The sequence below is a fragment of the Cebidichthys violaceus genome, unplaced genomic scaffold (genome assembly GCF_023349555.1).
Source record: "Cebidichthys violaceus isolate CVI_PGR_0920_01 unplaced genomic scaffold, fCebVio1.0.p SCAF_5, whole genome shotgun sequence".
Lineage (NCBI taxonomy): Eukaryota > Metazoa > Chordata > Actinopteri > Perciformes > Stichaeidae > Cebidichthys > Cebidichthys violaceus.
The window spans coordinates 2,457,337-2,471,874 of NW_027176705.1; the positions used below are offsets into that span (position 1 = coordinate 2,457,337).

Genomic DNA, 14,538 nt, shown 5'->3' on the forward strand with positions numbered 1-14,538 from the left:
AAGAACAGAATTGCAACCAGTTGAAGTGGTTGAAATGGAATAAAATACATTGGACATTAAGCTACAAAACAGACTCTTGTTTTACAGCTCAAGCATTGGTTGGCCATTTGATGACATCACCCACAATTCCCTCGTCCATCCTCACATCTGGTGTTTGGAGTTCCTGTGTGCCACCAGTGGTCAAAACAGACAAGTAGAACAACAGGCTCCAACCTCGTTCAGCAGTCTCTCCCTGGACTTTTACTTCCCAAGGCCTTTGTTAACAGTAGCTTTAAGCACTTCCGTTTCAAAATAATAACAGGCATAACTACGAATCATTCAACAGCTTCAGCTCATAAGGGAGGGACACCTCATGGGGACCATGTGCATACTGTTATTTGCCCATGGGCAGTGTTTTTTTTTTTTAAATACACTATTTTAATTAATCATAACTGTAGTTGTGATTTTATATAGTTTGAGGAGTGACTATTACCTCCTGGAAGAACCAGAAACTGAAATGAACACCAAAACAATCCCATTATACCGTGTACTATTATACGGGGAACCAAAATAATTCCATTTTTAACCTTTTTTTAAGCTTATTATTTAGCAATACATTAATATTGGAAGAAAGTCTCTGTTCTTGCTGTTCTGTTGTCAGTGCCTTATAAAGTGAGACACTTAATGTTTATTACACTCCGTACAGGAAGAAATTAAATAAACTGTGTTGACTCAGGAACCCACCAAATCAAGCCACAGTTTGTTGATGGCAATCTCTCAATTTTACTTAGTCCTTTGATACTTAAGTCAAACAGCTGGAGGTCAACAGTGCATCAAGGTCAAGCTCCTTAGCAAGGATTATATTATATGTAGGTCTTATATAATGCATTCATGTCACATTCTGTTACAAAAAAGGGAATAATGCATGAGTCACTCCAAAGCTTTAAAAGAACTGAGGCAGGCTTCATTCACCTCTTATGCTTTGAAAGGCCAGACCCCCCAACAATGCCTTAATCTCAAAGACAGACTGAGGCTGAACCTGGTCAGTGCCTGGCTGCTTACTGAAGGTGAAAAAAAATAAAAAATGGCATTACTGTTAGTTTTTTATTATTGTTGCGTGGCTTTTACTTTACAAATGTATGTCTGTTCAGTGCTTCTGAGGAATACAAGAGGCTTTTCCTCCAAAGAGACCGAAAGAGAGAGATAGAGACATAGTTAGTGTGTGTGTGTGTGTGTGTGTGTGTGTGTGTGTGTGTGTGTGTGTGTGTGTGTGTGTGTGTGTGTGTGTGTGTGTGTGTGTGTATTGGGATTTTGTTGCCAACCATACAGTATGCCGTTAGTGTACAGTACATGGAGGGGTGACCACCGTCAAATGCCTCTTTCACTGCACTGTATATTATCTTAAGTGCATGATAACTGATCTTATATATTTATTTGAAACATATCTTGTGATGTTCTACTTTTTCATCGCCTTAGAAGTGCCAATATGTTACTTTAGGAATGTTTTTGATTACCTTATTCAGTTTCTCTTTATACCTTAGCTGAAGAGGTTATGTTTTCAGTTGGGTTTGTTGATTTGTCAGCAGGATAACGGAAAACTACTGGCACAATATTCATGAAACTGGTGGAAAAAGGTGAAACATGGGCCATGGAAGAACTCATTCAATTTTGACGCAGATTGCCCTTGGCCGAGGTCTGTGCCCTCCAAGTGCACTTCTAGTATATTTATTGGAATTCAGTTGAAATTTAAACGTAAATTATAACAGACCCCTTTCTGCAAGAAATAAAGCCACAAAGAAAAAACAAACATATGTGGAATATATAAGACAATATAAAAATATATTCTTTTGTTATGTATAATCTTGTATTCATCAAATTGTTTATAACAAAACGTGAATGTAAAGTATTTTAAGCGTAACTGTCCACTGTAATAAAATGGTGTTTGATGTATAGCTAAGATGAACTATGTAGAAAAAATATTCTTCAGTGTGACCCTGGGCTACTTTGTTACATGAATGGGAACAAATCCACCCTGGCTTTCCTGAACTATGTTTACAAAAATAATGTGTCCAATACCAATGTCCTGTTGAACGTGAGTGACAACTATCTATGAAGAAGTCTGAAGTATTCACAATATGATAATAAAGAATTTCATCTACACACACTTGAAGACCATGGACTCTGATTTATTTTCATTTTTCAGAAACATTCAAGTATTGGTCCCTCTTGTCTAATTCTGGTTTTACTGCTGACCGTGGGCTTCTCATAGTGGCTGACTGTGCCTTTCCACTCTCTCCCTTTGTTAGCCTGCTGTACCACTGGCATATGTGCCTTCAATGTCCATTCTCTGCACCGTTGTTGGCTAAGCTACTATTGTTCATAATCCTTTGCTGTGCAAACGCCAGGTTTCCATGCTCATCAGTTCCAGTACTGTTGAAGAAACAACTTCCTAAAAGCTATACTGCAGATACCGTACATTATTCTAGTCATAATCTGCAACACATTTCTGTTTTGACATAAGGTAGATCTGAACCGTTAAAAATCTACTGTAGCCTTCACAATGATTCCAATGTGTCCAACTGTGTCCTAAATCTAAATTTTATACCAACAACATATAGTATGAACAACAATTTAAATCATATTGGTAGTCATACTTAATATTTTGTCACTTTTCCACTGTGAACACACTATATTGTGCTTAAAAATAAATGTTCTGACAGAGCCAACAGTGTTGGGGGTGAAGGGGTAACTGGAGGGTGGGCGCTACGTTTCAGCAACAACGCTGTCAGTTGAGACGCCATGTATGAGAGCAGTGCAGAGTGGCAGCTGTGAGCTTACCACTGGGGCATGCTCATGTGCACCAACATGCACAAAAAGGACACGCAGCCAGCTCGGGTATGTGAACAAAGAAGCTTGGATAACAAAAACACAGAGGGATAGCGACTACATTCTCTGCTCATGTAATAATAACTTTATTTATATAGCACCTTTCAAAACAAAGTTACAAAGTGCTTCACAATAATACCATAACATCAAATAACATCCAGAAACAAAGACGTAAAACAAGATGGAGCAAGAGTTTGGCTTATTTTTACATCTTACAGATTTTACAATTCAAATCGGTAAAAGTGAGTCTTCAGAGAAGGTTTGAGAGGAGGATACTGAATTTGCCTGCCTTAGATCTCTAGGAAGGGAATTCCACAGCTTAGTGGCCCAGACAGCAGAGGTCGGGTCACACAGCAGTAAAATCTTAGAACCATTTCTCAAACTAACAACAGGTAACCAGTGAAGTGCAGCAAGGAATGTCTGGACCAACCATCTGAAATACAGCTATAAAAAAATACAAGTGGGAATGCAGTCCGACCGGCAAGTGGATGATTTTTAAAGTTCAATAGTGCATTCCAAGGTTGGCAGAGAGATATCACTAAAGTTGGTTAATGTTGAAGAAGGGTGGGAGTCAACATCAGGCTCAACAAGTTTCCAGAATCTCCAGTATTTTATTATAAAAGTAATTAAGAAACTCCTCACATCTCTCAACTTCAGTTGAATCAACTGGTTGGCTAGGCGGGGGCCAGATTACAGAATTTATGGTTTTAAAAAGTAATTCTAGGATTGTGACCCTGTTTAGTGATCATATCGGAAAAATGTGTTCCTTGCTTCTTTAATTGTGTGCTGATAGGTCAACTTTAAATGTTTTAGAGAGGCAAGGGAGTAACTGAGTTCCTGCATCGTCTCTTTAAGTTCCTTACATCTTCATTAAACCATGAATAGGAAGGAAAAAAAAAGGCGACATACTTTACTTACTCATTACCCTCCACTATTCTCTTTTGAGTGTCCCACCTCTTGAGACTCCAGCAAGGGTTTCATTAGGGAGGGAATTGGCTGCTTAGGCCTACTTTGAGTGTAGGAGGGTTGTTTGTGTATGTGCATGTAGACGTTACTACACTATATCTTTACACAGCAAATTTTTGTTTTCTGCACAATGTTTAGAATGTTAAATAAAACTCATTTTAAAATAATGTTAACGGCAGATAAGCAACTATGAACACTGAAAAAGAAGACACTGAGGATTTACGAAAATATGACATATTTGCAATTGTGAGTTTTGATTACACTTATCCAGAAAGAAAACTAAAGAATCAAAAAGTACACTTAGTATCATAAGTAAGGGCAACTGGGACACACAAACTATCTTTATGCAATACTCAAAAAGGATTTCAAAGCGATATTGTTGGCACAAACGGCATATTGACGATGAATGCTTTCAAGCCGTCTGAAGTCAGAGCATTTATATCAAGTTATTGGGGACATGATCTGGCTTTGGCCTCTGTGTCGAGTTGAGACACTAAGGGCAGTAAAATAACCTGGATCCTACCCAACACAAAACTTAAGGGAAAAGCCAGCAATAACCCAAAACTATGTTAAGCTAGTGGAATTCTTTGTAGATGCCACTCAAACCATTTCACCACCCAACAAGCACTCCAAAAGGAGATTTTGCATCACAAAAAAGGAATCACCCAATCACCTTGTGTGGAATGTATTCAAAATGAACAATATAGTACAACAACATGGAGGCTTTGTAGTCCAAACCAAGATACCAAACTTTACCATTCCCTTAAACCTTGACAAAAGGAAGTGCATACCAGATCCACTTATTCCATTCTTACCTTTCACAATAATATCCCTTGACATATACACTGTGTATAGAAAGTCCTGGGTTTGAACCAGGGATTCTGACTCAGGTTAACTCTAAATTGCCAATAGGTGTAAATGGTTGCCCATTACAGTTGCTCTGTGACTGGTCACCTATCCAGATTGTACCCCACCTCTATAGGCTCCATGCAAAGATATCTGCAAATGCAGAGGTCTTGAATTATTCTGGCATGTACACATTGTAAATCACAATGCATGAAACTTTTTATCTGAAAGCTTTATCTGTTAAAGCCATTTACTCCATCTTGTAAGCTGCCTTCAAAGCACACGCATACAGGAGCAAAGGGCAGGCTGGGCTAAAAAAACAAAACACTTGGTAAATAGCCAAGACAGAAAGAATGACATATGTGTAAAAAGGAAAAGAAAACAGCGAACTGACCCGAGTAACAGCAGATGGGCTGTCTCTGTTAACTGTAACAAATGGTAATGGATTAAAGAGTAGTAATAGCCAACGGCTGGAGAGGTTCCACAAAACGTTTGTTTTTTTAGTTATGTTATCAGAAAAAGCAAGCCCAGAGGAGACCTAGAATGGGCGTAACACCACAACAAAAGCAAGGGAAAAAAAAAAAAAATATACAAAAATTCTACAAGAGAGTTGTTAGAGAGTCAGAGAAAGGCAAAAAACACAAAAACTAAATTGGAACAGTGACAGACTCAAATATGTTAAGAATAACTTAAGACCAAGCTGAAAAGCAGTGTTTCACTGGTCTCCTGAATGTTTAAGTCCGTTTCACCAAGCTCAAAGGTTTAGTCACAGAGTAGTGACACAACCTGGAGTACACCGTTGCAATTCAAGCCGTTTAGTAAAACTGACAATATAGTGAGGCATCTTGAATTTATCTAATGTTGAAACGGCATACTTCTGGAACACAAATTCACCAACAGCTATTGGTGTGATTATTAGGTTTACATGACACACTTGGGCTCACATTGGTATTCACATTGTCTCTGTTGCAGCATTTTTTGCAAGGTGTGTAAAAATTAGACGATATTAGACATGTGGTTGATGACTTTGACACTAAACACCAAATTTCACAGGACCACAAAAAGCGCAGTACAGTACATGAGGTTTAATAAAATGCAAAACCTAAAGTAAAAACTGCATCATTTCTGGTATGATAAATATAAAGTGACCAGGAGAGATTATTGGGACAATATATTTTCTTACTGGAAATAATCTTATTATGTCGTCTCCCTTAAACCCACCTAGTTCAACAATGAACACTTCCATAGCCGCTAATAGATCTGATGTTTTAAAGTTTAACTTTAAATCATCTGCTTTTTCTATCTCGTCTCAGCCCTGCTTCTCAAGGCCTCCAGTTCTACTTCAAAGCAGCAAAAAGGTCAAAACCACAAACTTATCAAATTTGTTTAGCCAATAAAAGTCAAGCCTGGTCACCACAAACTGGTTCGTAATTGGCAGCTCTGTGCCGCACTAATGTGATTGGGGCAAAGGAGAGTCATTTTTAAATGTGCCTCTTTAGACTGAGGACTTGCTCTATACTCATAATCCAATTTCCAGATAATAATCCATGTGACTGAGAAGTAAAACCCCTCTGTGGTTGGCAGGAGCAGTGCATGGAGACAATCCTGACACAAAGATCTGTGAAGATGATGTTGTGGAAAGGTTAATTGTAAGATCCTCTGTGGCAAGGTGAAGATTATAGCCTACAGAAGTTTTGCTTCCTGTAACTATAGTGAAAACTGATTTATACTATTGATAGTAGCAGCAGTGTCAGATTTAATATACTCTTATTTATATGGATCAGATGTTAATATCAATGATCTGATTGTGCCCCATGAGATCCGTCTTCTGTAAATACAGTACTGGAATATAAGCACTCTGCTTGTTCACATATCCTTGTTGAATCGTTGCTCTAAATATAAAGTTGGTTTAACAGAGAATGTGAGACATCAGTGCCTTAAATAGTTCCTTGCTTTTCTTGGAAATGTGAAGAAAACTCAGTGAGCGATGATCTTTTCCACAATGATGTCTATCTGTGACAACAATAATATTTGAATGCTTGAGCTTTCAAAAATATTTGCTGGTCCTTAAGCACGTGTCTGATTTGATGAACGTTATGCCCCAATAGGTGTTTTCCATTTCTGAATGCCAAATTGAATCATTAACTGATTTTGATTCAACTACTTGTTTTGTTCTACGTCACACTTCTGTGTCCTACAGTTAAAAGGTGAGGGATTTATCAATAAGTCGCATTCTGTCAATAACCACATGGCTATGTGACACTTTCCTCCACAGTTGTAGTTTCATTCCATCATTATTTGTCCTTCGTGGCAAAGGAAAGAATCAAATAAAAAGGTCTAATTTTAATTCCCACATAAAATATGGTTGGATGTGGCCACAGCTTCTACCCTTTTAAGATGAAACCATATTATTTTAGAGAGGCATATGCTGTAGGAGTTGTTAACCATAATCTGTGCCCCCTCCACAAAACTTAAACATTCAAAATGTTGTCTTATTTAAGATTTGAGTCTTCCCACCAAAATACAATACTTTTTTCTATAGCCACACCTGAATAAATCTGTCACTTCATATTAAAGTCTTACTCTTAAAGCTGGCAAATTTCTCTGTGGAAAGCCCATAGCGTGAGTAAGAACACACATTCTTACATGCATGCCAGATACTGGCATTGCAGACCACAAAAGTCTGTTCTGAAGGGGGTTACTGTGAGGTTGACGTTTAAAAATAGATACAAATTCTCTATTAATGTCACATGTTGAAATACCAGTCTGCATACACAGATGGAAAGAAATTCTGTCTGTTCATTATCACACTATAGATATTTGTAAATGTTTATGGAACACTGTATTTAATGACATTTCCAGAGGTCTGGGGTTCTATGCGCAGTCTGCACTTGTAAGAATGATGTATTCATTCAATCATTAAAAACAAGAACAGATCTGCAAGATTGAGTTATGCTGACAATACATTCAAATCACATTCATGCTCACCTCTGAAACATCAGTATCAACAGGAAGAGATCTGGATCCAGAATCTGCCTTGCCTCGACAGAGAAATGAAAAATATTTAAAATCAGAACCAGATCCACTGGGACTTACAAAGTGCAGAGAGGAAGCATATTTGAAAAATAAAATGGAGTGACTTTCCATTTTTATGAATAAGCATTGATGTGGAAATATAATTCTTTATTTTGTCTCCTTTGGTATAAGGGATCTCATATGCAGTGCAGCTGCATTACTTCCTGTGCACGTAGGAACTGTTAGTTGTGTATGTGCATCTATGTTTAATATTTGTGCACCAGGGATGGACACACTTTTATTCATTTAAGCATGTGGCTGTATAGTTGTTTGCCAAACAATAATTACCTCTTTATTTGGAGTTGGTGTCCAAGACCAGAGAGATGGTGGTCGACTTCAGGAGGAAGACGACGGCTCCACAACCGCTGAGAGTTCTGGGAGAGGTTGTGGACATGGTGGAGGAGTACAAGTATCTGGGTGTCTCCATCGACAACAGACTGAACTGGAAGACCAACATCAACGCTGTGTACAAGAAGGGGATGAGTCGACTCTTTTTCTTGAGGAAACTTCGATCCTTCAACGTGTGCAGCAAGATGTTGGAGATGTTCTACCAGTCTGTTGTGGCCAGTGCACTGTACTTCGCTGTAGTCTGCTGGGGGAGCAGCATTGGAGCCGGAGACACCAACAGACTTAAACTGGTTAAGAAGGCCGGCTCCATCATTGGCTGCAAAGACCATCTGGAACAGGTGGTGGAGAGGAGGACACTGAAGAAACTATTATCCATATTGGATAACCAGGACCACCCTCTCCACCACCTACTGCAGGGACAGCGGAGCACTTTCTCTAACGGACTGATCCAGCTCCGCTGTCACAAGGACAGGTACAGGAGAACATTCCTGCCCTCTGCACTACCGTTTAGTTTTCCTACTTAGTTAATTTAATTCCATTTTATTGTATATACTGAGCATTTGTTTATTACTTTAAATTGAATAGGTTCTGCTCCGTTACTTTATTGTATATATTGTGCATTTTCCGTACTTATTTTTATTTTACTGTGTAACTTTGTTTGCTGCTGCAACAAACAAATTTCCCCCTGGGGATAAATAAAGTATACATCTATCTATCACATGGTTGACATTTGGTAGGTCTTTTTAAGGGCTCTTACACCAGAAATAATCAGTGACAGTGCTGGCCCATTTATATTTAAGGTGCCAGACTAGGTCCAATTGTTCTTTTAGAGGGGCCAGTTAAATAAACCCCGAAACCAAATGATGAACGGAGTGTTCATTACAGCAGCAGCTTGGGATGATAAAAAAATAGTGAGGAAGCCAAGTGGAATGGGTGAAATTCCTTAAAAATAAGTAATGAAGTGTGACATACACGCGTACACACACACACGCACGCTTTTAACTCAAGTGAATAATCACAACCTCCTTTTTATGTTTCAAGTCTATTTTCCTCCATTTTACAGGCGTGACTAGCGATTGAGTATTGGACTCTGAGAACTGCCAAAACATTGACCTACACAGCGGCGCTGTGCCTGGAGGCATCCTGGAGTACTGAAGCCTATACTTTGCCAATATTCAGGTTACACTATACAACCCCAAGCAATATAACAGCACATTTCAATTTAATCAATGTGTGAAGTTTACGCATCAAGGAAGCCATTGAGCATCTAGAGAATGAAGTAGAAGCTGGATGGGACTTTGGGTCAATAAGATAAAAGGAATTGTTGGTTTTGATCTTTTCATGGGAGTTGATGATTATTATTACAACTATAAAAGAAAAGATAGGATAACATGTGGAGGTTCTCTTTACTAGGGGTATGCAGATTTTTTGTTTATCCGAGCAACATTTAGTTTGCCTTGTGGGTAATACACATTCCTATGGTAATGCTCCAAGAAATACAGAAATGCACTGGCAGAGGCAGGAGAGAAGACTGGTTGCTAGTAATCACAACTGTAAACAATGCTGGGTTCAAAGAGGAGAAAAAAAAAAAAAAAAAAAAAAAAAAAGTCAGCTTTGAGGAAGGAATTGCATTCATTTCATTTGTTAGACCTCAAATACACACACACAAAGACACACAAAGACACACACACACAAAGACACACACACACAAAGACACACACACACACACACACACACACACACACACACACACACACACACACACACACACACACACACACACACACACGATGAGTGCCACTGAATGTAAATATAACTTGTTTGTTTATAGAAAACTCCAAACTAACTTCCGACTCTGTACAGTTTTTAGTATTTCTTTGCCCTCACAGAGCCCATATAAACTATCCTGTATACAATTGTTGGCCACCTTCCGCTTAGACAAGCTGAATCTAGGTTACCTGCCCAGAACCAAACAGCAGTGGTTAGCAAACAAAGTCAAGCATCTCGCAAACTAAAGAACAGGATTAGAAACCAGAGTATGAAGACAATTTAATATTGGAATTATGTAGGTCAGGTGCATGGCTAAAAGCACCTCTCATGAGACGCTAACGTTATTCTGTGTCAGCTGGATGTGCAAGTGTAGGCAATAGGCACTTGATTAACCAGTGGTATATTGTGGCAGTATTTGTTTTTAAGTTTAAGCAAAAAGCACCCAAAAAATGTTTAATTCATCTTTATGGAAAACTTGGGGGGGGGGGGGGGGGGGGATCCTCTCATGAAGTAGAGTGGTGGACTCTTAACTAGAAAAGTGCATTATAGTTTGTTCCTTTATAGAAAAGCGGATGTGGTGGGAAGAAAGGGAAGTGAATGAAAGAGATAAGCAGATGACGGAAGCACTGTAGAAGTCCCAAGTCACTGTATTCCTAAATTTGTGTTACACTTTCCATCCCTTCACATTGGGAGAGTTTTGAAAAGTGAAGTTAGACAGACTTCTCTTTTACAATACACTTTTGTTTCTGTGATAAATAAAAATTAGTCTAAGCAGGCCTAGTTCAGATGGACCACAGGTATTGTCCGTTAGAAATACTCAGAAAAGGAGAACTTTACTCATGAATGTCTATCCATTAATGGTACTAAACTCTTCGCATAGGGGTTCTAGAAAAGTATCGCTGCCTTCCTAAAGCTGATTGGACATACCAACATCCGAATCTACATGTGGAGTATAATCCATATATTTAGGTGTAAATGAACACCTATACTTTATATGCTATCTGTTCCTCTATCATATAATGAATGACTACCCAAATCGTTGGTCAGCTAACATTTTCAATGAATTCAGGCAGCTTAACATATTTTCACTTTGCAGTCAAACGGAACTGAGATCAAGACCAGTTAGTTGCTATAATTTCAAATAAAAATGTCGAACCTTCTCGCTCCTGGAGAAGTTTTGCGTTTCTAACTACATATTGTTGGCCAACGTTTTTGTTTACAGTTACGCAATGCTAAAAAGTACAGTGGTTCGATGATGTGCAATGGCCATCTACAAAGATAAAGCAGAGCAGGATAGGGAAAACAAACATCTCCTGTGGTGAGTGAAGGGGGAATGTTTATTTTCACGTAACCCTGGATTAATATCTCTACCCCTTCTGATGTTTTCTCTCAGCTTTCTTCAACTCTCTTCCGCACTCTCATATTCTCTGTTTTTACCTTCCTCCCTCTCTTTTTCTCTCCCATTTGTGATCCAGTTTGAGCTGGTTCCTAGTCTGCAATCTGTCACAGATGGAGTATGGTCCTGATGTTATCAAGTCCATCAGCAGTAGATTTCCTGAGAGGATTGCATGTGTTTGTTTGTCCTTGAGGGAGAAAAAAAATAGCTATGCAATACTGAGCAAAGCTTTTGTGTGACGCACAGAAGATAGAAAGTTGTTTTAGCAGATTTTGAATGGCACTACTTTAATAAAGCATGTAATTTATCACGTGAACTCCAAAATAAGTAGAATAAACTCTTCCAAAAATGGCAATAAGCACATTAACTATTATTGTGACTGAACAGATTTTAAATGATTTAACATGCGGCAGTTATCCTGCTCTGCCACCATATGTCTGTGATAAGACGTGCATTAGGCGTTTGTGAAAAGAGACATCGTGGGAAGTTATCCAAGCAGTTTTCTTGTCAGACTAATTTAGTCTCAGCCAGGGCATCTGTTGTAGGAGCTGAGGTCCAATACGTTATAGAGGAATTGAGTGGCATACAGAGGGAAATACAGAACACCTGGAAGATATAAAGCAGGTTTTCAACAAGATGGTTTACAATAAAGTTGAAATTACACATGATTTGGGAGGGGGAGTTTGCTGGTTAATATCCTTGGCCCTTTTCACTGGCTGCTTTGGTACGGCAAAGCACTATGTTGCCCCTGTGTCTTATCTAGACTGGGTTTATTTGTCAAGTCATGTTAACTCTTAATCACATTTGATCAATGTTGTACTGAAATCCACCAGATGAACACTGATCTGATAGCATTTGAAAATTCATTTTCTGGAGAAAATATGAGAGTACTTCAAGTCGTTGCTGCTCAAAGTCTGCAAGTTGACCCGGATGCTGAAAGACCTTTGGCTTTGACCAGATGAATATTTTGAAATCCATTACATTTATTGAACAATGTATGCAAGTTTGTAAATATGGCAGTATATACACATTATTATACACACTATTGTTTTGAATCTCAGATGTCTAAAATGTAATTGTAAGACTTTGTATAATGATGGACCGTTTTAGTCAATATGCCACTTGAAGCATGACAGAATGCCAATAAAAAAAAGAAGGATTGCATAGAGGTAAAAATTCATATGGCCGTTAAAAAAAGTTATATAGTTTTATAGTCGGAATTACTCGAGTACAACATTCTTCTAGTTATGTGGAGATGTATGCATTTGAAAAGGGAATAATGCGCACTTTCTCAAACTGTTGCTGTGGTCAGTTTGCCAGGTTAAATAAGAGCTACAAAACATTGTCTAAAGTCTTGACGAAACTTTTTATTCAGCCTTCACATCAGGTCCTAATCCCCAGTCCCTCAGGTTTAGTCTGCAGTCTTACCATTTGGTTCAGAGTCATCTGGATTGTGGTTTTAGCAGCCTTTGTTATATAGCATTTACAGAGAGGACATTTCATTTTTTATAAATGGGACACACCACATGCTGCTGCGGTGAGGTGGCCAAACATGTTTAGAGTCCCGTAATCAGTCACAGGTTCAAACTCTACAATAATAAATGAATAAAGAAAGAAAGAAATCCTTCAAAAGTGAAACAAAGCTTCAAACACTTTCCCTCTTTGTCTTACAAAAGATGCATTCATCCAACACTCATAATAAATCTATTCACATGGCTTTTTTGCTCCCTGGGAAACTAATGATATTCCAAATGTCAGTTGAATCAAATCTGTTATTTGGCATTTAATGACAACCTCCTCAATGATACAACAATGGAGAATGATCAACATTAATATTCTGAGGTGACACTTAGCCTACATTTTAATTAATGGAGGGGCGGTAAGGGACCTGGATAATGGATTAGGGGGGTGTTGTCCAAAAAAGGTTCATCGTTTTAGTGCCTCTTCATCCCGATGCAGGGTCTTTCCCAGTCCTGTCCTACACACAAACCACATTTTTGCAGATCGTTTGCAAATAGATTTGGTTGATTAAAGTACACAGTAATGGTGGAATATATATATATATATATATATATATATATATATATATATATATATATATATATATATATATATATATATATGACTAAAATGTGCTACATTTGGCTATATGACTTGTGCCGATTATGACTCACACTGAAACATAAATGCATGTATCAAATACATGACTTACACACCCCTCCAATCTAGTGATACAAAATTAAGACTATACAGTATTTCTTTAATTTTTCAATTTCTTCAATTTACTTATCAAATATTAATAAATGTGCTGCAGTTTAAAACCAAAACTACCATGAAAGGTTCCAAAAAGCAACCACAAGACCGCTGCACAACACGCAGCCCTAACACACTCACAGCTTCACCAGAGGCAAAGGCAAGTGGTATAACCACCCCATCAACAATGGGCCTTTTTCACTGCAGACATGTTGAGCCATCATTACAGGAATGTCACAGTGGTTCTGAAAAATATTAGCTATGGCTCTGTGCTACTGAAAAGTCTCAGTAAGCAAGGACATGTGACAGTGAGCCAGCATGCACATATAGGACCCTAAGACCAAAGCAGCTAAAACACAATTCAGCCATTATTTACAGCTGTGCTTTACACAGTGACATGTCAAAATGTCTTCCATGACAAAGTCTATATCACAGGCTACAATTCTGCTCAAAGACAGGCACAGCGGCCATTTTATTTCAGTAAAGAGAAAGAGTGGACAGAGAAAAGGAGGGTGTCACTTACTGGGAGAAGATCACCATCCTTCATGGTGGAAGAATCTTCAATAACCACATAATTTCCCATTGGACTTGAGTTCTCCCACAGCGCCTAGTCCATTGATGTTTTGGCCACCTGTCTCCTGTCCACAGGTTTTCCAACTCCTTTGTTTTCACTGTGGTGCACATCCAGCTTAAGAAAGTAGCCAACAATCAGTTTCTTCTTAGTCAATCATTTTGAACAGTTCAAGTACCCCAGACATTCACTCTCCTTTGCTGATAAGTATTGCAGTTCTACTAGCTGTCACGGTGTAGGAAATACTCAAACAGGGTTGGTCCCAAATGCAGAGAGTAGAGGCGTGCAGCAGGATTACCTAGCTGATTAAGTAATACCGATTTTTTTTTTTTTTTTTTTTTTTTAATTCAGTTCACAGGTGCCATGCTAAATAGTGAATACTGATTGGGGAAGTGAGAGCAGGTGAGCAGGACTAATGAGGGACAGGTGAGACTAATCAGGGCGGAGC

General features: G+C 38.5%; 1 protein-coding gene across 3 annotated transcripts in view; it reads left to right on the forward strand.

The window, feature by feature from the left end:
• The window catches only part of slc6a2 (solute carrier family 6 member 2), a 28,301-nt gene extending 26,158 nt beyond the window's left edge, over positions 1–2,143 (forward strand). For all 3 annotated transcript variants that reach the window (XM_068730439.1, XM_068730437.1, XM_068730440.1), the window contains exon 15: positions 88–2,143. In XM_068730439.1, coding sequence (XP_068586540.1) covers positions 88–111 — 24 coding nt within the window. In that variant the 3' untranslated portion in view covers positions 112–2,143. The remainder of the gene's footprint in view (positions 1–87) is intronic.
• The last annotated feature ends 12,395 nt before the right edge of the window (positions 2,144–14,538 follow it).